General features: G+C 27.2%; 2 protein-coding genes across 2 annotated transcripts; one reads left to right on the forward strand and one right to left on the reverse strand.

Annotated features, from left to right (window-relative positions):
• The first annotated feature begins 21 nt into the window (after positions 1 to 21).
• Positions 22 to 6,005, forward strand: LOC135120993 (cleavage and polyadenylation specificity factor subunit 2-like). Its single transcript, XM_064045311.1, has 26 exons — positions 22 to 150; positions 208 to 284; positions 334 to 416; positions 475 to 580; positions 810 to 863; positions 997 to 1,069; positions 1,125 to 1,243; positions 1,789 to 1,835; positions 2,276 to 2,372; positions 2,432 to 2,515; positions 2,581 to 2,670; positions 2,725 to 2,820; positions 2,876 to 2,982; positions 3,032 to 3,157; positions 3,552 to 3,607; positions 3,664 to 3,727; positions 3,878 to 4,044; positions 4,095 to 4,158; positions 4,225 to 4,305; positions 4,359 to 4,452; positions 5,035 to 5,078; positions 5,218 to 5,262; positions 5,318 to 5,411; positions 5,463 to 5,557; positions 5,614 to 5,667; positions 5,916 to 6,005. Exons 1-26 carry the CDS (start codon positions 125 to 127, stop codon positions 6,003 to 6,005), a joined length of 2,133 nt encoding a protein of 710 aa, XP_063901381.1. The 5' UTR covers positions 22 to 124.
• Positions 6,006 to 7,836: 1,831 nt separating this feature from the next.
• Positions 7,837 to 14,842, reverse strand: LOC135120997 (uncharacterized). Its single transcript, XM_064045315.1, has 21 exons — positions 14,766 to 14,842; positions 14,657 to 14,699; positions 14,396 to 14,584; positions 14,108 to 14,236; positions 13,744 to 13,864; positions 12,452 to 12,570; positions 11,904 to 12,001; positions 11,758 to 11,827; positions 11,622 to 11,705; positions 11,410 to 11,505; positions 11,220 to 11,283; positions 11,118 to 11,160; positions 10,795 to 10,912; positions 10,555 to 10,634; positions 9,524 to 9,572; positions 9,151 to 9,274; positions 9,032 to 9,084; positions 8,613 to 8,734; positions 8,312 to 8,417; positions 8,067 to 8,264; positions 7,837 to 7,915 (listed from the first exon to the last, which is right to left on the reverse strand). Exons 1-21 carry the CDS (start codon positions 14,793 to 14,795, stop codon positions 7,899 to 7,901), a joined length of 1,953 nt encoding a protein of 650 aa, XP_063901385.1. The 5' UTR covers positions 14,796 to 14,842; the 3' UTR covers positions 7,837 to 7,898.
• Positions 14,843 to 18,329: the final 3,487 nt, after the last annotated feature.

Below are 18,329 nucleotides of genomic sequence, written 5' to 3' on the forward strand. Positions count from 1 at the left end.
AATGACTTCTATAGTAAAGTTTACAGCTATCTCAGGAGTTACAGGCCAAGATCCTCTATGCTATATTCTCAGTATTGACAGCTATTGTTTGCTTCTTGACTGCGGTTGGAACGATGCCTTTTCTATGGACATTATGAATAAGTTAAAAAAGTAATTGTTTTTCAATGGACATTTAAAAAACTAGTTGAGTGAATTAATTGTATTTAGTCATATTCCTCATATCGACGCCACTCTTGTTTCTCATCCTGATTTAAATCACCTTGCTGGGCTTCCGTATGCAGTTGGTACCACTTTAAAGACTTGAGTTAAAAAAAAAAACTTATATAGTAAAAGGTAAACTTGGCCTAAACTGCCCGATATACTCCACTTTACCCGTTTATGAAATGGGACAGATGTTTATGTACGATTTTTATGAAGTAAGTTTTTATTTTAGTTGAACCTTAGATAGAAATTCTTTATTATATCCTTTTACAGTCGCACAGTCTTTTTCAAGATTTTGACGTTTTTGATCTCGATGACGTTGATGCTGCCTTTTCGCTTTTCCAGCCGCTTAAATATCAACAAGTTAAACTGCTTAAAGGTTGTTTTTGCTATTTATATTTTTTCCTTTCTAAATTCTTCTAGCTTTTATATTTCATTTAATTTAAAAGAATTTTTTTATTTTAATATTCACCTAATTTCTTTTAAAGTTATTGTTAAAGTTATTCATATTTTCCGCCTATTAAAAAGTACGTAATACTTGAGTTTGTGTGATAGCAGTTATAAACTTTTTACGGTTTTGAAATTTTAACCTTCTAGTTTTTTAATAGGAAAAGGATCTGATTTAGGAGTACGCCCCTTAAATGCTGGTCATCTACTTGGAGGTTTCTAAATTGACGTTATATTAATTAGTTGCGTTTATTTATTATTTTAAAATAAATTGTACCTTCTTTGTTTTGTTTGTATTTTTAACTTATTTTTTTTTTTGTAAAGTTAATTCGTTATACTAATGTTTAGGGGCTATTTGGGTTATAAATACTGATCAAGAAGAATTTGTATACGCCGTGGATTTCGATCACAAGAAAGGCAGGTAATAGTAAAGCTATTAATCATATTTCAATTTAATAAATCATTGTTTGTTTCAGACTTTTACAGGGAGCGGATCTTCTAAGACTTATTCGTCCATCACTTTTAATTACCGACTCAGTTAATGCGTTGATCAAAGTTATTCCAAAGCGTGACACTCGTGAAAAAGAATTGATGGGTTTATCATAATTTGTGGAAAATTTAAATTTTACTGGAATTAGTTTTTGGAGCCAATTTTTATTGATTTGTAAAAAATGATATTATTACAGAGCGTTAGTAATTTTGTTTAAAAAAAGTTACTTAAATAAAAAAAGTTAGTTTATATGTATTTTATATAGATGGAAATGTTTTTTTATAGTAACACCCTTTCATAATCACTTGAAGTTATTAATATTAAAAGCATTCTATTATAATTATAAAAATGCTAACTTTTTCTATATGATTTTAAATTTTTTTATACCTAAATAGATTTTTCAAAATTTTTTATTGTATTACTTAAGTAACAATATTTTATAGTCTACTGAACTTATTACAAGCAGATTTTATTACAACTTTACTTTCTTTAGTTTCAAAAATGTGTGATTAAAAAGTTAAGGCTTAACTGATATTTTATATTCAGTTGTTAAATTCTTAAATTTATTTTTTATAATAACAATATTTTGTAGTCTACTGAAGTTATTAAAAGCAGACTTTATAAGGATAATAAAACTCTTAACTTTTTAGATACTATAATGAATGTTACTGCGAAGAATGGAAATGTTTTAATGCCGGTAAGTCGTTTATAGGGTTTTTTTAAAAGTTCTTGCTTTTATTTTTAAGGTTACTTTGTATTATTCCCTTTTTTTTTAGATTTTATTTATAAGTAGTTCTAAGATTTTTAATTTAATGATGCTCTTCTTTTGCTTTAGCTAAAACGTTAAATCTTTTTATCTTGTACTTTTTCTGTTTATTTTAAATAAATAAATAAGTTAACAATAATTTTTCTTGCTGAACTACATGTCATTATCCAATTTTTGCTTTTTGATAAATAAGATTTCTTTTAAGCTTGGATAACCAATTAGTAATGAAATTTAAAATAGTTTTTCTGTAACATTTTGTTTCATACTTTTTGGACAATTTATGTAATACTACTTTTATTGGTTAATGTATAGTTCTCATATGTAAGTTTTACTTCATTATTATTATAATCATTATTTTTTATGCATTTTAGGTTGATACGGCCGGAAGAGTGTTAGAACTTTGTCTTATTTTTGACCAATTAAAACCGGCCTTGTTGAAGCAGTACAAGCAACAATTCAAAGCAAAAGGCGCCAATAATATAAAGTTCATACTTGTTTATGATTGGTTTAACTGTTAAAACTTGAAGGCGATGCTTTTGATGCGGACTTTACGGTCGTTTGGCTGAACACGCAGGTCGAACCCATCTTGAAGTTTGCTATGTCGACTTTGGGTTTATTATCATTATTATTATTATTAATACTACTACTACTATTATTATTATCATTTTACTTGCAGAATGGATGAATGACGATCTCGTGAAAAATTTTGAAAGTTCCCGAAGAAATCCTTTGGATTTCAGAGCAGATAGAAACATCAGAGTGGCCGGTGATGATGCTACTGTTACTATTTTTATGCTTACTATTGTTATTATAATCTAAGTATCACCGGAGGATCTAAGAAAACTTCGTGGCCCTTTAGTCGTTTTGGCCACTCAGGATTCCTTGAACACAGGATTTGCTAAAGAAATATTTGTCGGTTAGCAGTCTACTTATCATTATTATTATTGTTATTGTAATTATTATATAAAAAGAATGGGCAGAATCGGAGGCGAACGCTATTATTTTTACCAGTCGACCATTTGCGCATACTCTCGCTTATGAGCTTCTTGTTCAGGAAAAAAGATCCCTTACGCTTCTGGTTTCAACCTTTTTGGCCTTTTTCCCATTGTTTATAATTATAAATTTAGATGAAACGAAAAGTTTCTTTAGAAGGCGCAGAACTTGAATCTTTCATAAGCGAACGAAGAAAGGAAATTCAGAAGCGAAAACTTCTCGAAGAAGAAGAATCCGAGAGACGTCGATTGGAGGAAATGGTTTGTGACTCTTTTACTCGTAGTACCTAGTTAAATTTATTCTTTCATTGGTTACTTATGATATATTTGCGTCCAATATGTGTGCCTTTTTGGTGCTGCTCGTCAAGTTTTAAGTTAATATCAGCTTTTAAGGCGCCAGTCTTCCGTTTTCTTTCCTGTCTCGTGTATTGGAGCGTACAACGTGCTTTGCCCTTTCTGACTAGCCAATAGGGTGCCGAGCACAACAGGCTGTCCGGGGGAGTTTGATAGTAACTGTCTCATATATATTCTTAAGGATGTGTTTTTACTTTGTTAGGCGTATTCCGATAAATATTTATGTACGTAACAAATATAAGCTTTTTTTTTATTTTTATTAAATAAAGTATATTATAAAAGTATAACTATTGTATTTTAGGATGTGGATCAAGAAGATAATGAAAGTGAAACAATCGATCCTTCACTTACTATAAAGTATTTTTCCTTATGATATTTTAAAAAAAATTTTTTAATATAAACATTTTCGCCAGACACGATCTCTTTCTCGATTCAAGTTTATTATCAAACTCTTTTCTTTCTAAGGTTTACGAACAAGTTAATAATATGATTTAAACAGCATTATATAAATAATAAAGAATAGCAAAGTATATTAAAGTTTATTAATATATAATAGTAGTTGTTATGTTTTAGAAGTACTAACAAAGAAAACTTTTAACGTTGTAGTTAGCAATATTATTTAATAAGGGAAGTCGCATTCTGATGTATCCATGCATCGAGCCAAAAGTCCACGTGGACGACTACGGAATTGTTGTTCGAGTGGAAGATTTACTGCATTCTGCGGAGAAACACGCCTCAAACGTTAAAGCTCTTTTGGAGAAGAAAAAAACCGAAGAAGATAATGAACTGGAGAGGTTTCTTTTCTTAATAAATTTATTATTATTATGATAATATGGATAACCAGAATGCTAAAGGAAGAAGCTAAAAGGTGTATTGAAGTAAAAGTGACGATCAATGTTTCTGCTCAAGTTTATTATTTATTATTTATTATTTAATATTTTATTATTTTATTATTTTTATTTTTATCCTTAAAGATTTTCATGATTGATTTTGAATCTCGTTCGGATGCACTTTCTATTCTTGAGTATCTTAAGCAAATATCTCCACGGCAAACTGTTACTTTGCACTATTCATTATCTCTTATAAGTATTATTCACGAGCGCTACAGATACTAATCAACGGCTCCGAAGAAAGCAAAGACTCTTTTGTTCAGTATTTTTTGTCCAATCCTAAAGAGTTTGGCCGCGTGTACGTCCCTTCTGGTAATTTTATGTGTATAGCAATTAAAGCGTCATTAAAGTCATGAAAGTATTGAGTTTTTTTCTTATGTTTTATAAAGTTTTTAAGTATATATTTTTTGGTATAACTGTGGTTCGTCGTTGCTCTACTTAATTTTTTTGCTAAAAGTTGGAATTTATTAAAATTAATTAAAACATGCACGAAATGCACGATTTTATTTAAAAAAAGTATTCTCTTTATCCTTTTTTGCTTTTTTTAATATTATTTTTATTAACAGTTTCTTTTTTGTCTGTTTATTATATTTTCTACTACTTGCATGGCTTTAAGTATAATTTGCACATTTTTTGGGCCTGCAGTGCGAAATCCATGTTAATTAATCAGTTTAGAGTTTCGTATTATATCTACACGGGATGGTTATTTTGACACTTTCCGACTATAAAGGATGTTTTTTTTAAACAGGGAGCGAAGCTAATATTATTAAGCAGTCATTTGTTGCTACATTTATTTATTAATTTTATATATAACTTTTATACCTAATATGATTACTTTTTCCTTTATATTTACCATTTTCGTATAATATTTACTAATCATATTATATTTTACAGAAAACCAAACGGTCGATGTGACTTCTGAATTAAATATATATCAAGTATTTTAGTTTAATATGTTTATCTATAATTTAGGTTGTAAATAACTTCTTATAGCTGTTGTTTCTGTAGTCTTTTAGTAATATTATATACGAATATAAACAAGCATTGATAGAAACTTTTTCTAATTTTTTTTTCAAGGCTACTCTTACGGATGAGCTATTGAGCCGCATCGCTTTTCGTTCCGTGAGACTTTTATATATATTTTTATATAAACGTTATATTCTTTCTTTTAATGAAGATCACCTACGGATCTGAAGAATTCGAACTTTGCCATGTGGACGGCGTCATCCGCATGGACACCAACCCGCAAGCGGTCCCCTCATTGGAACCCGGTACTTCTCTATACAATAACAAACAGTATTGTGGATCAAATATATTACTAGCAAGCGTTGAGTCTGGTCATAACTCAGTGTTTGTTGGGGAGGTTATACTGTCTTCACAAAATTTTCACGATCTTCTGAAAGCCAATGGCATCGAGGTATAAACTCTTGTGTCAGTAGTCAATATATTTGTGAAAGGCTATATAATAAACAGACCAAATTTGTGGATGGCGCTTTAGTGTGCGATGAGTTGGTCCGCATACGGAAGGCATTCTTTTGAAAAAATTATTGTTTCTTGTTTTACTTTATATAATACTTGTAGCGTTTACAGTTGTATATTTTTTTAGAATTTATATTAGTTTAATAATATATATGTAACGGTTTACAGCTATATGAGATATATGTGAATATTATTTTTTCTTTACTTTTTTTGTCGTCTAATATATATTGTATAGGAGTGTGTTATAAATTACTTTAGTTTAAACTAGAATCAAAATTTATTTTTATTATAAACAGGAAGAAGGAGAAATTATGCTGGAGGGCCCTGTTTGCGCTCGTTATTACCAGATTAAAAATTTATTGTATTCTCAGTTTGCTATTGTTTAGAAATTGATTGTCAAATTTTTATAGAATGTGAAATAAATAAATGTATATTAGTTTTAAGTCCTTCAAAGATTTGTATATTCTTTTTTTTCAAAAATCTACTTACTTTTTTAGCCGTTGTATGGCCACGTATTAGTAAATTTCCGTTAACAAGTGTTCTAAAAGATAGCGTTTACCCAAGTTAGGAACGTTATAATTTCTTAGCAAGACAAAATTAGTTTTATATAGACTTGATAAAAAAGTTTCTCTTCTTTTAGCGTTTGAGTTCCTTTTTGATTTGGAAAAATAGGCGATTTTGTCAGTGCCTTTTCTTGCAAACTTTTACTTATCCGCCTTTTTTTGTGTATAAAAGCTCATCAATAGTATAATTTTAGGGAAATGCGAAGTATAAAAAGTGTAGACCACATTTTGCATTGCTATCGTTACTAATTAAAACCAAAAAATTTTAATTAAGATTTAAAGTGAAAAAATAGACTTTAAACAAATTGTTAAGCCTCTTCAGATTTTTATTATATAATAAATAAATACAATCTCGACTATCAAGCTGTTCGTCGTCCACAATAACAGCCGTCACAGTAGTTCCAAGACTTGCGCTTAATTTAATCAGTTTAAATGTTTAATTTGTGGCCATGGTGTTCGTTCTTCGGTCGTTTTAATTTAGTTTAATTAAATATCAAAGTCAAAACTTAAAAATACCCCACCAAGTTTTGAGTTATATAAACTCAGCAATGTTAAGCAAAAGTGTAAGTAAATAAATAATCTACAACTACTTTTACCGAGAACAATAGATCCGCAAATATTCTATAATTTATTAGGTTCAAAAGAAAGATCTTTTTTTTCCCATAAATGCTTTAATAGTAACGGGCTTTCTTTATTGGGTTGAATGGAACTTTTCATCAAGCACAGCAAAAATTAGAGATATATTTTTCTCTTTTTACAGGACAAAATACTTATAAACAACCCGATATTTGTACGTTGCTCGCCCTCCAAACTTTTTTTTTTTAAATAAGCATTCTTTTAGTAAATATAAAAAAAAAAGAGGCGCTAATTTTTTACAAGTTTGATAATAGCATAGAATAGTTAAAGTTATAAACTATTTACTGATTAACTCTTCAGTATCACCAAGTATTCTATGCTAGACTGAAGGCCTTTATCTTTCATAAGGTTTTAATAAAAAAATTCTCCAACAAGTAAATAAGCACGAGAGTAACCAATCAACTGAGAAAGTTTAAACTAAAAGAAATTAGAAATAGTTAAATTAATATTAACTTTTAGATGCTTTTGTAGTTCTACAATACTATTCTCTAGGCGACCAGTTATATTTTACATATACTTTATATAAGAATATGTACGCAGGCTGGGATCAGTTCAACTTTGACCCAACTTAAAATTCGACCCAAACTAAAGTTGTACACTATCTTTTACTGCGTGATTAGTTTTAATATGTAATTTTATAAAGTTAACGAACCAGAAGCGCAAGAGAATAAAGTCAACAACGCAGTACAAAAATAACTAAAATTGCTTTATAAAAGTTATAAACTCAGCACTAAACATTTTGTTCTACAGACTATTAATTCATTTTATAGAGTATAAATTAAAAGTGTAGAGAAGACCCAGCTAACAAGTGTAGATGGTAAATATACATGTGCTAGAATATTTGTTGGCTAAAGTAGTATAATATATAAATTAGTTAAGTCTGAAAAATTTAGTATTTTAAATAGATTTAAAAGTGAAGAGCAGGAAGACTCACGTAAGACGAGCTAAAGTCTATTAAAAAACTAGTAAAGTACATTTCTATATTAGACAAAATATGGAGTTGAGTTTTTATTAAAGTGCGGAAAGAAGAGAAAGAAATCTTCTTGGTGAAGTGAGCACCAGATTTGAAATTTTGCATAGTCACTCAGTCGAATGGTCTAATAATAATAATGATCATTAGTGATAGTAATAGTAATTATAATAATAATAATAATGTTGTAAAGATTGCAATGACCAATCGTTTCTGATCGAGTATATATGAAGTGACGTTCACAAAATATTAACATCCCAAAAAATAGAAAAATTAACCACTTGCCTTATATAGGCTGGGGCTTGCTTTCTGCTGAATGATTGGGTCCGCATGTCTCTTTGGCGTATACAACTCGTCCGATTCGACCATTTCAAAGCCGTTCTCTATTGGGACTGTCCAATCCTCACCGAACTTTGTGCCGACACGAAGAGAAATGCCCGATAATGTTTTTTTCAAAGCCTCTTCCGTTTTTTTCCCTTTTTAAAGTCATAATAAGGATAAAATAATAATAATAATAAACAACCTCCTCTCCACTTTCTCAATAAGTACGGAAGAAGTTTTTTTAAAAGTTTATAGCAATAATAACTAATCTCGTCATTGTTTAAGCCAACAAGCTCCAGAAGTGTTTTCTTTTGTAATAAAAAATTAATATTATTATATATATCTTAAAAAATATACACAATTGTTTATTATTTTCTAATGTTTATAGGAATCTCTTCGAGTTTATTTATAAATGTAGATATAAAGTATATTTAATGAGATATATTTATTGTATATTTTAATTCCCCCCCCCCCCTAAAAAAAAGTTATAAAGTTTAGGAAACCTCAAGTTTATATTTTATTAAAGTATTTTTATCGACTGCAGCGGCGTTTGTTACATATTGAAGTATTCTTAAAACAGTAACAATAACAAAATAGTTTCTCCAGCACGTCTTCGACTCCTCCGCTTTTTTATTGGGTAATAATACAAAATAAAAGAGTATTTCCTTGGAAACTTTTAAGATTTCGATAAATAATAAATATTTAAAAAAATTGTAATATATATAAAAGCTACACGAAACAAGAGATTTTCTAAAAAAATTTTATATAAATAAAAATATTAATGAAAAATAGTTAATATATATATATATAAACCTGATAACTTTCTTGTATTGTATGAATAATAATAAAATATTTAATATAAATATACAAAAAAAAACATAATAGCAAAACTTTATAGTGGAGAAAGTTAACTTCGACATACCATCCGGACTCCAGTTGTGGGACTGAAAGTTATATTTTGGTAGAGAGAAAAACCTATCGGGTTTTTCTTATAAATTGGACGTGTTTTATGCTTATCGAGCTCAATATATATAAGACAACTCCATTTTGTGAATATTATTATTAGAATAAATGCACGTGCGCCAGTTCTTCAAAATCATGATAAGAAGCAGAAGTCCGTTATCAGCAATAATTCTTTCCGATAAATATTCGTATTCATGTAAGTCTGCCATTAAAAAAGTTGAAAAGAAAAGAAATTAAAAATGATGAAGCACATTTATGTTAACAGCTTTAATAAAAAAAGAATTAATAATATTATTAAACGAGTATTGCAGAGAATAATATATAAACTTCTTCTGTACAAGTTTTCACTAAAAAAATAAGGATATCCTTTCATACTATAAATGAAAATAAAAAAGGTCAACAAGGGGAGTTTATTTATATATATTATTAAAAAAAAAAAAAAAAACGAAGCCTTCTTGCTTAAAGTGCTCGAGTAGAGTAACAAAGATAGCCGATACCGCCTAGACAAAAATATATGGTTTTATAAGTGATTAATATATATACTGTAAAAATATAATAAACGCACTTAACATGAAAAAGAGGAACTTTTATAAGGAAACTGCAAATAAATAAACAAAAATTATAAAGTAAAGTTATATATGATAGAAATATTAACATTCTTGAGTCAAAATAAATAAATAACAAAAATAAGTATATAAATTGTTATATTCATTTTAAAAATAAAAAATGAATTTTAAGTAAAGTTTTATATATTATAAGTTTTTATATATAAAATATTTAAAAAAGTAGTATATTTAACTAGACATTATTATAAAACTTGTAAAGTAATTATATAAAAATATTAAATACATAATAAATATGTGTACTAATAAATAAGTTTAAACTTTCAAATTATAAGTAAAAGTATAGCAAAACAGGATATATATATACAAAAGTAATAAAGTAACGCATAACAGTTCACAGATAAATAAGTAAAAATAAGTAGAAGATATAAAAGTTATATTAAATAAGTATAACACGAATACATAATAAAGAAAAAGTTTTAAAAGTTTCTAAAAATAAATACAAAATTTTATTCTAATAACTGAAAAGTATTAAAAATCATAAAAGTAAGCAAATCAAAGATATAATTTTTTTTTGAAGAAGTTTAATAATTAAAAAGTCCTGTAATAATAATAATAATTAAAATAAATAATACTGGCAGGCAATAAATAACATTTAGTAGAAAAAAGTTAATAAAAGAAAAAGTATAAAAGAAGTTTAATATTTAAATAAATAAATAAAAAAAAACTAATAAAATATAAGTACTATAATTGTTTAAAATAATACATGAAATTTTGAAAATGTTAATAAATAATAAATATAAATACATAAAATTCAATAGAAGAATAGAACTAACCATATAGAAGTTAGCAAGAAATAAATATATATAACAAAAAAATTATTTATAATATTAATAAAAGATAAATCTAAAAAATTTACTTTTGTTAGTATTTCTTTATGCCTCAACGCATCTATAAGTTTAGGAGTTGTAGAAGACATTGACTTTGACTTGGAAGGGCCTACATATTATAATAATATTTTTACTTCCAAGTAATTTCTAAAATATTTTTTACGAAACAAATATATATGTAACAGATTCTTTAATAACTTTTTAAATTATTTTTCATATTTATATTAATTAATAATAATAATAAACATAATAATAACAATAGGTATAACCCCAAGAAAGAAAACCGAGAATTCTAACACTACCAGGACTTTTTGTGTTTGGTTGAGAGGCCAGCATTATTTTTAATAGTAAAGTTATAAAAGAAGGAAGTTGGGGTGATAGAAAGTCCTTATAATGATCATAATAATAGTAAGAGTAATAATAATAATAATAATAATAATAATAATAATAATAATAATAATAGTAATAATAATAATAATAATAATAATAATAATAATAATAATAATAATAATAATAATAATAATAATAATAATAATAATAATAATAATAATAATAATAATAATAATAATAATAATAATAATAATAATGATACCATAAAAGCTCGAACTTGTGGGTCAGTAACTTCATTGTTTTTGCTTTTATATAGTAATAATACAATAGTATAAATAAAAAATAATAAAATTAATGGAAAAACCTGAAGTTTAACTTTTTTTTAAGTAAGCTCCTCGCCTCTTGAATGGGAAGAGGAAACATATTTTCTTTATAAAAATAATATTTATTTAAATAAAAAAAATTCAAGATAAAAAAATTTGTTAAGTAATTGTTCCTAACAATGTCAACTAAAAAAAGGGTGAAAAAATATAAAAATATAAAAAACAGGTAACCGGAAGTGAAGGAAGCCGAAGAAAAGTTAAAATAATCGTAATTTTTTGTTTCGGTCTTCTTGAAAAACTTGTAAATATCATCCAAATTAGCCTTCACTATTTATTTTATTATATATATATTATACTTATTAGTTTTTGTTGTTGTTACTATTTATTTATTTACTTTTTATATTCACACTCTTCTCTGTTTATTTCTTATTATTATTAATTACATTGCCAACGAGGACGATCCTTTACTCTTAAGGAGTAATGATGGCTTCGATGCTTGCAGGTGCAAGGAGAGTTCGGTTCTTCCTCTATTATATCATTACCATTTTCAGTATTACTATTACTAAAATCATTATATACCAATATTTTCTCGATAAAACTTTCCCTTATTAAAATTTAATAAAAGTAACCTCCACAGAAGTAATAAAAGCTAAAGTTATAGTGAAATATTTTTTATATTGAAATATGCCAATGAAAAAACAGCTTTTCGAAAAGGAAATAAAGACTTTGTTGATTGGATAAGATTGCGCTTCCGGTTTATGATAGTCCAATAGGAGCTCCGTTACAACTTCTCTCGGTGATAAATTTAGGTATATTGGCTCTTCTAGTATGATAATAATTTTTTTATTGTAGTTTAGTTAGAAATGATAATATTAAATAGCACGTAACACTTAACAAATAGTAAATATTGCTTTCCACAAATATTAATAAATTTTTTAATATGTACATAAAATAATTGTGTAATAATATATTGCAAGAGTATGAGTAAAACTTTAAAAAAAATATTAAATATTATTTCGCAATCACGAGCCTTAAATTGTTTAACTACTTTTACTATAATACATGAATTAAAAGAAATAGTATTCTGATAACTATCATTTTACTTCCTTATATAAAAAATTTTTGGTGTAAATTATATATTAGTATATACTAATGATAATAATGATGATAAAGTACAAATAATAAAAAGTAAAACATATATATAATATTATATTTATTATATATATTCATAAAACGTAGAGTTAATTATAATATAAAAGTAAAAAAGACGTACTGCAGTCTTTTTCAAGTAGAGTTCCGCAGAAAATTAGCATATTATAAACTAAATTAAGAAATACGCGCAAGTCTTTCGAGTGGTACTTGGAAAAGTTCGACGCGGACTTTTTGATTTGGCTTAAAATTTTCGATATAATTATTACTTTTAAACATTAAGAATAAAAGTAGTAAAATTATTATATAATACAAAAATAGTGTAGAAGAAATCGGAGTACTTATTATATTTTTTCTTATATTATTTATATTTTTCTATAAAAAATTAATACAATAGTAATGAAATTCTTTTTTATCTCTTTTATTAATATTATTTATTATTTTAAAATAAAAATAATAAAAAACTAAAATAACTATAAAATACTAAAATATAAAAAATGTATTATCTGGTTTATTATTTCTTAAATCATTAAAACTAAAAAAAAACTTTGATATGATTCTAAAAAAATAGTGTTGGAATAAAATAATATTTATTTCTTTATTCTTATATTATCTCTTATTATAAAATAATAATAATAGAGCTATATAAAAAAAATAGCATAATAAAAGTACTATTTTAAACAACTTCACTACTAATGTATTACACGAAGTTATTATGATAACTATAATGAATAAGTCATGGTTAACCATATTTTAAAATTACATATTAAACTATTATATATAATAGTTATTGGGATTTTTATTACTGATTCATATTATTATTACTATAATAAAAATATCTTTTTAAGTTTGATAATTAAGTGATTTTCGTGAAAACTATTTTTGGGGTATTCTTTAAAAAACTGGTGAATACTCATGCAAAAGTTACCAATTTCAAAAATCGGTACAAAGTTGCAATTTTACTGGCTTTCATAAAATAAATACAAGCGCCGGCTAAAAAAAATTTATAAAGACATTGGTCATCTAAAAAAAGGCCGTCAACATGCTTTTCACGGACTCAATTGTTCATGAGTGGTCAATAAAATCTTCCAGTTTGTTAAAATTTTATACAAAAAACTTTTTACAAAACTTTTAGAAGCACAATTTATTTTTATTAATAGATTATTCAATATTTTTCTTAAATACTCGACAATTATATGTATTAGTTGAAACTAATAAAGAATAGCAAAAGCTTTAAAATAATGTTTCATATTATCAACTCTTTAAAACCTCCTAAATAACTTGTCATAAAAGAGTTTACGCGTCTGACAAAAAGGAACTTTTAGTTTTTATCAAGTGTATATAAAATTTGAGTAGTACTTTTAAGATTATTTATAGATTTATACTATTTATACTGTAATAACGAAATTATTTTACGTTGCATTTCTCACAATTTGGGCAAAAAAAAGTTGTAAGCCTCCGTTTTCAGCAATCAGCTGATTGTTTGAAGTCATCGTATCCAAAAGTTCTCTCGTGTTCTGAGCCTCGTTAAAGACTCCTGTTTCGTTAGTAAATAATAAGTATAACAACAAAATCTAAATATATAGTAAAAGATCCTAAAATCATACTTGTAATAACTTCTCTGCTAAAAATATAGATATAAATTTACTACAGTGTTTTAAAATTATTATAACGATAATGATTTACAAAATATTACTTTTACGTGCGGTAATAATCACATTTTATAATAATAGTATAAAAAGAATTTTTAATCAATATATAAAGCAAAAGAGGAAGTCACCTAGCGATATATAAAGAAGGATCTGAGCAGCACGCCGGCATTTGGCAAAACTGCAGGAATCCACTTCATTAAGTAAAGTAGAGATGTAGAAGCTTCGATCTTCCAGACTGCACTCACGCCAGTTCGACGCTTAAAATTTATTTGAAAAGTTGTGAGAAGTTTAATATTGGTAAAAGAATATATTGTAATTATAAGTATTTATTATCAGCGTACAAAAAAATTAAATTGTATGTTTTTAAATTAATAATAACACTGAAAATAAGATGCAACTAAATAAAAAAAAGTTACTTATAGTAAAGCTCGTTTCGAATAAGTGGCCTCCCAGCTTAAGCTCAGGAATTTCAAGATAGGAATAAAATTCATTGAGTTCAATAGTTAGAGAGCCTCGATCAAAGTAACTATAGCCGAGTGAATCTGATTGTAAGTTGCTATCTTCTTTAGTAGCCGTACTATGGTGATTCTCTGAAGCAGAAGTCACTTTAAAGAAGAAAGAAAAGTCAGAAATAATGAAGTAAAAGTTAGCTTAAATAAATAAAAATAATAACATACTCGGAGTTCCCTCACTTTTGGCTAGTTGCTGAAAAATCGCTATCTGTATTCATAAATAATATACGTTCAAATAAGGAATAAAAAGTGAATTATAAGTGTTTGTTTTCGCCTTAGCAGAGGTGGTTACTGGCTCATTCATCTCCGATTTGAAAAGTAAAAGTTTAGACAATCAGAATTTGTTTATAAAATAACCTTTTGTGAAAAGGTAGTGTAGAGTAAAAAGAGCTATATAAGGTGAATAGTCTTTTTATAAAGCTATAAAAATTTAAACTAAGTTTAAATAGGAGAAGAGTAATATAATTGTTATATGAATAAGAAAATAGTTGGTATTAATCTAGTAACTTATTAATAATATAGAATAATACTGCTTTTAATTAAGATAAAAGCAGTATTCCTAAAAAAAAATTATAGAAAATAAAAAATAAGGGATATAAAGTAGAGGTGCCTTTTATTCAGCAAAAGATTTTTGTAGTGTAGCGTAATGGACGGTGATAAAAAGATTAAAAAAATTTGATACTTAAGAGCCTTGTAAGGCAGCTTCGCTGAGTTTTATTGGTAAACGAGTAGAAAATTAACAGTGATTCATGAATGCGCTGCTGTTAGTGGTAAAATATTAGTCATTAACAATATAAAAGGGTATCCGTGTAAGTACTAAAAGTTTTTGTGGGAAACTGCAGGGATCCCTCAGGGACCAATCCCCTCGCCCCTTTCATTTGCAATTTACATGAAGGACGTGCCCTTGCTGTCCGACTCCCCTCCCCTACACGAATCGACCTCTACGCTGATGATACGCCCGTATATCCCTCTTCGAAGTCTCTCGCCTTGCTATATTGATACCTTCCAGCAGTTTGTTGTCCTTAAATTGCTCAAACTTTATACACTATTATGTATTTTAAAGCTGGACCTCCGGTTTAAGATTTTTGCATATTAGGCCAAAAACAATTTTTTTATATCAGTAACTTGGATCTCAGTTTTCATCAAGTTATATATAAATATATACTTTAGTAAGTCCAGTCTCCTCCTATAGTTTTCAATTTTTAATACAAGTTTGCTTCGTCATTATAAAGCAATAGTCTACCAAAATTTTAAAAGCTGAATGTTAGCCTGTTAAAAGAGGAATAACTCCCCCCCCCCCTTTTAAACCGATAAAAGTCAGTTGAAAAAAAAAAAGAAACAAAAAGAAATACTAGAAACTAATAAGGAAGTGCCTGTAAATTTATTTAAAAGGAGATTTGTATACAAAATAAAAATAACCTTGCTAAATTTTTTAGGATTAACTAATACACTGCATAAAAATGCAAAAGTTTTAAAATCAGTAAAACGGAAGTGCGTGGTACATAACATATATAACCTCGAGGATAAATAAATTTTTAAAAAGGTGTTTTATAAAACAGTATTTTTATGCAGGTGAAACAAGCCTTAATATACTCATGCCAAAAATTTTAAAATATCTGCAACGGCTCTGCAATTAACCCCAGAATCTAATATTCAAAAATGTATTCCAACTCTCAATATCATTAATTTTGAGAGATATTACGTAAGTGCTTATTTTTTAAAATAACTCAAAACTTTTTATCTCTAAAAGAAAGCCCAGAATGAAAGGCTAACTTCTTGATCTTCTAACGTTTTAAGCTTCACAATGTTAAGATTTTAATCACCTTACAACACGAATGTAAAATTTAAACAGTTAGGGTAAATATTTATTTTTCTGGTAATTTTTATATTAATTGCATTAATATATATTATAGTATATATTTATGTTTTGTTAAAACATGTGTGACTCGTCTTCTTTTTTTGTTTTACTCTTTTTTTCTTTTCTAATTTTCACTACGTCTTTGTATACGTGGGTCTAGGGGACCAGAGCTATTATAAAGGTAATAGTTTCAGTTTAGAGGGTGGGAACAAAGACTGAAAGTTTAAAGGGCGTTTTAATCGAAGTTAATAATTAACTTATTAGTCTAGAGAACAACTAAGTAAATATTTAGTTTAGTTTTAGTAAATTTTTAACACAGTTAAGAAAACCTCAATTTAAACAGTCTAATTCGTAACGTTTTCTGTTAAAGCAAAAAGCCAAAAAAATTAGTTTCTTTTTGGACAATTTCTTGATGTGCGTTGCAAGGCAAGAGGGATTACAGGTGATAACGATATTACATCTAGAGCGAGATAAAAAAATTTCACATTATTGCAGTGCAATATCACTCTATACTTTACATAGGACAAGTTATACTTTCAACTTTCTAAGTATATTTTTAACGCCATAATATTTTGTCGCTAAAAATACATTTGAAACACGTAGCATACCTATATCCATCCTAATGCGTAGAATTACGTATTATATAATATAAAAAATGACATTTAACCTTTGACTAATTTTTAAAGCAAACTAAGTATCAGGCTCTGGAGGTTTTCAGGCTATTTTTTATTTAATTATTTTTTTACTGACATACTACTGCCGATATAGCACCTCATTACTGTTTAATCCTTATTCCCCTATAAAATTGTAAGAGGTAAAGAAGGATCCTGGCCCCTCAAAAAGACGTCATATTCAATTTGGGTACAGCCCATGGGCAAGTTATAAGAAGTAATAAGTACACAAAAACAAAACAAAAGAAAAAAGGATTTTATTATCAAGAATAATTAGAATAAAATATGATGAGTAAAAAAGATTTAGTATATAATAATATTATTATTAAAATAATTCAAGTGAAAATATATTAATATATTATAATACGCTGTTTCTCTTATATTTATTAACTGAATTGTAATTATACTTATATCGGTTAAGCGTATCGAATAATAGTTTATAAGTATTCCGTCCCTATTATATATGAATTATTTATTATTAAAAGATAATAATTAAGTGTAAATCAAACTATATTAAAAATGATAAACAAATAATTAGGGTGGTAAATCCGGGCTCAAAAGAAGTGATTTTAAGATGTGTTTAGGTCTTTCATATCTGTTATATCGGTAACAGCGACGGCTAATAAACTATTAGTATTTTCACTGTATTCGTTATAGCATTTAGTCGCAATTTGTAAGAACAAAGTCTAGAGGGTTTTCCTTTGGCAGTCACGGTGTAACTGAGCATTACGTATGAACTATGGAGCATCTGTAATTATTTAGAGGAGTTGGTTTCGAAAATCCACAGTCTATTAATATGGCGTTTGGAGTAGGATCAGCGAACGGGAGCATACACCACAATTGGGTAAAAAGGGGATTTATAAAAAAGAAGCTTGTGTTTAAGGTGAAGTTAGCTACTTCTACATATTAATGGATATAGGACATCCTTGGCAGCGTAATTTTTCTCAGGAAAAACTCAACATGAGCGTTCCAAGTTAATTTATAATCTATAATAACTCCTATGTACTTAACACGAGAGCTCCACGGAATATTCAGACTATTAGGGCTCAATACCTTAATAAAAAAATTTTTTTTTCTGCTATAATAACGGAATCTAACTTTTTAGCGCGGTGGGGTTCTAATGCAGATATGGCGTGGGTATCCACATTTTTTGTCTATAAACAAACTAGTAGTATTTTTCAAGCTTTAAGAGGTCACAAAGAATGTTTAAGGAACCCCTGCTAGGCCATTATTAGCTCAATAAGAATTCCATTCATTGCCTGATATGGCCTTGTAGCTATAATCGTTAAAGTATATGTTGATCTATCAC

This window comes from Zophobas morio, unplaced genomic scaffold, assembly GCF_036711695.1.
Source record: "Zophobas morio isolate AGI-343-1 ecotype UQ-CSIRO unplaced genomic scaffold, CSIRO_AGI_Zmor_V1 ptg000476l, whole genome shotgun sequence".
Lineage (NCBI taxonomy): Eukaryota > Metazoa > Arthropoda > Insecta > Coleoptera > Tenebrionidae > Zophobas > Zophobas morio.

Excerpts from the sequence above, each read along its gene's own strand:
- LOC135120993 (XM_064045311.1), top strand. The coding sequence starts at position 125 with ATGGACATTATGAATAAGTTAAAAAA. Across the intron at positions 2,516-2,580 it reads GTTTGCTATGTCGACTTTGG|AATGGATGAATGACGATCTC; the intron begins GTTTATTATCAT and ends TTTTACTTGCAG. Across the intron at positions 2,983-3,031 it reads AAAGATCCCTTACGCTTCTG|ATGAAACGAAAAGTTTCTTT; the intron begins GTTTCAACCTTT and ends TTATAAATTTAG.
- LOC135120997 (XM_064045315.1), bottom strand. The coding sequence starts at position 14,795 with ATGAATGAGCCAGTAACCACCTCTGCTAAG. Across the intron at positions 11,161-11,219 it reads AAAAAAAAGTTAAACTTCAG|CAAAAACAATGAAGTTACTG; the intron begins GTTTTTCCATTA and ends ACTATATAAAAG. Across the intron at positions 10,635-10,794 it reads TCTCGGTTTTCTTTCTTGGG|GCCCTTCCAAGTCAAAGTCA; the intron begins GTTATACCTATT and ends TATAATATGTAG.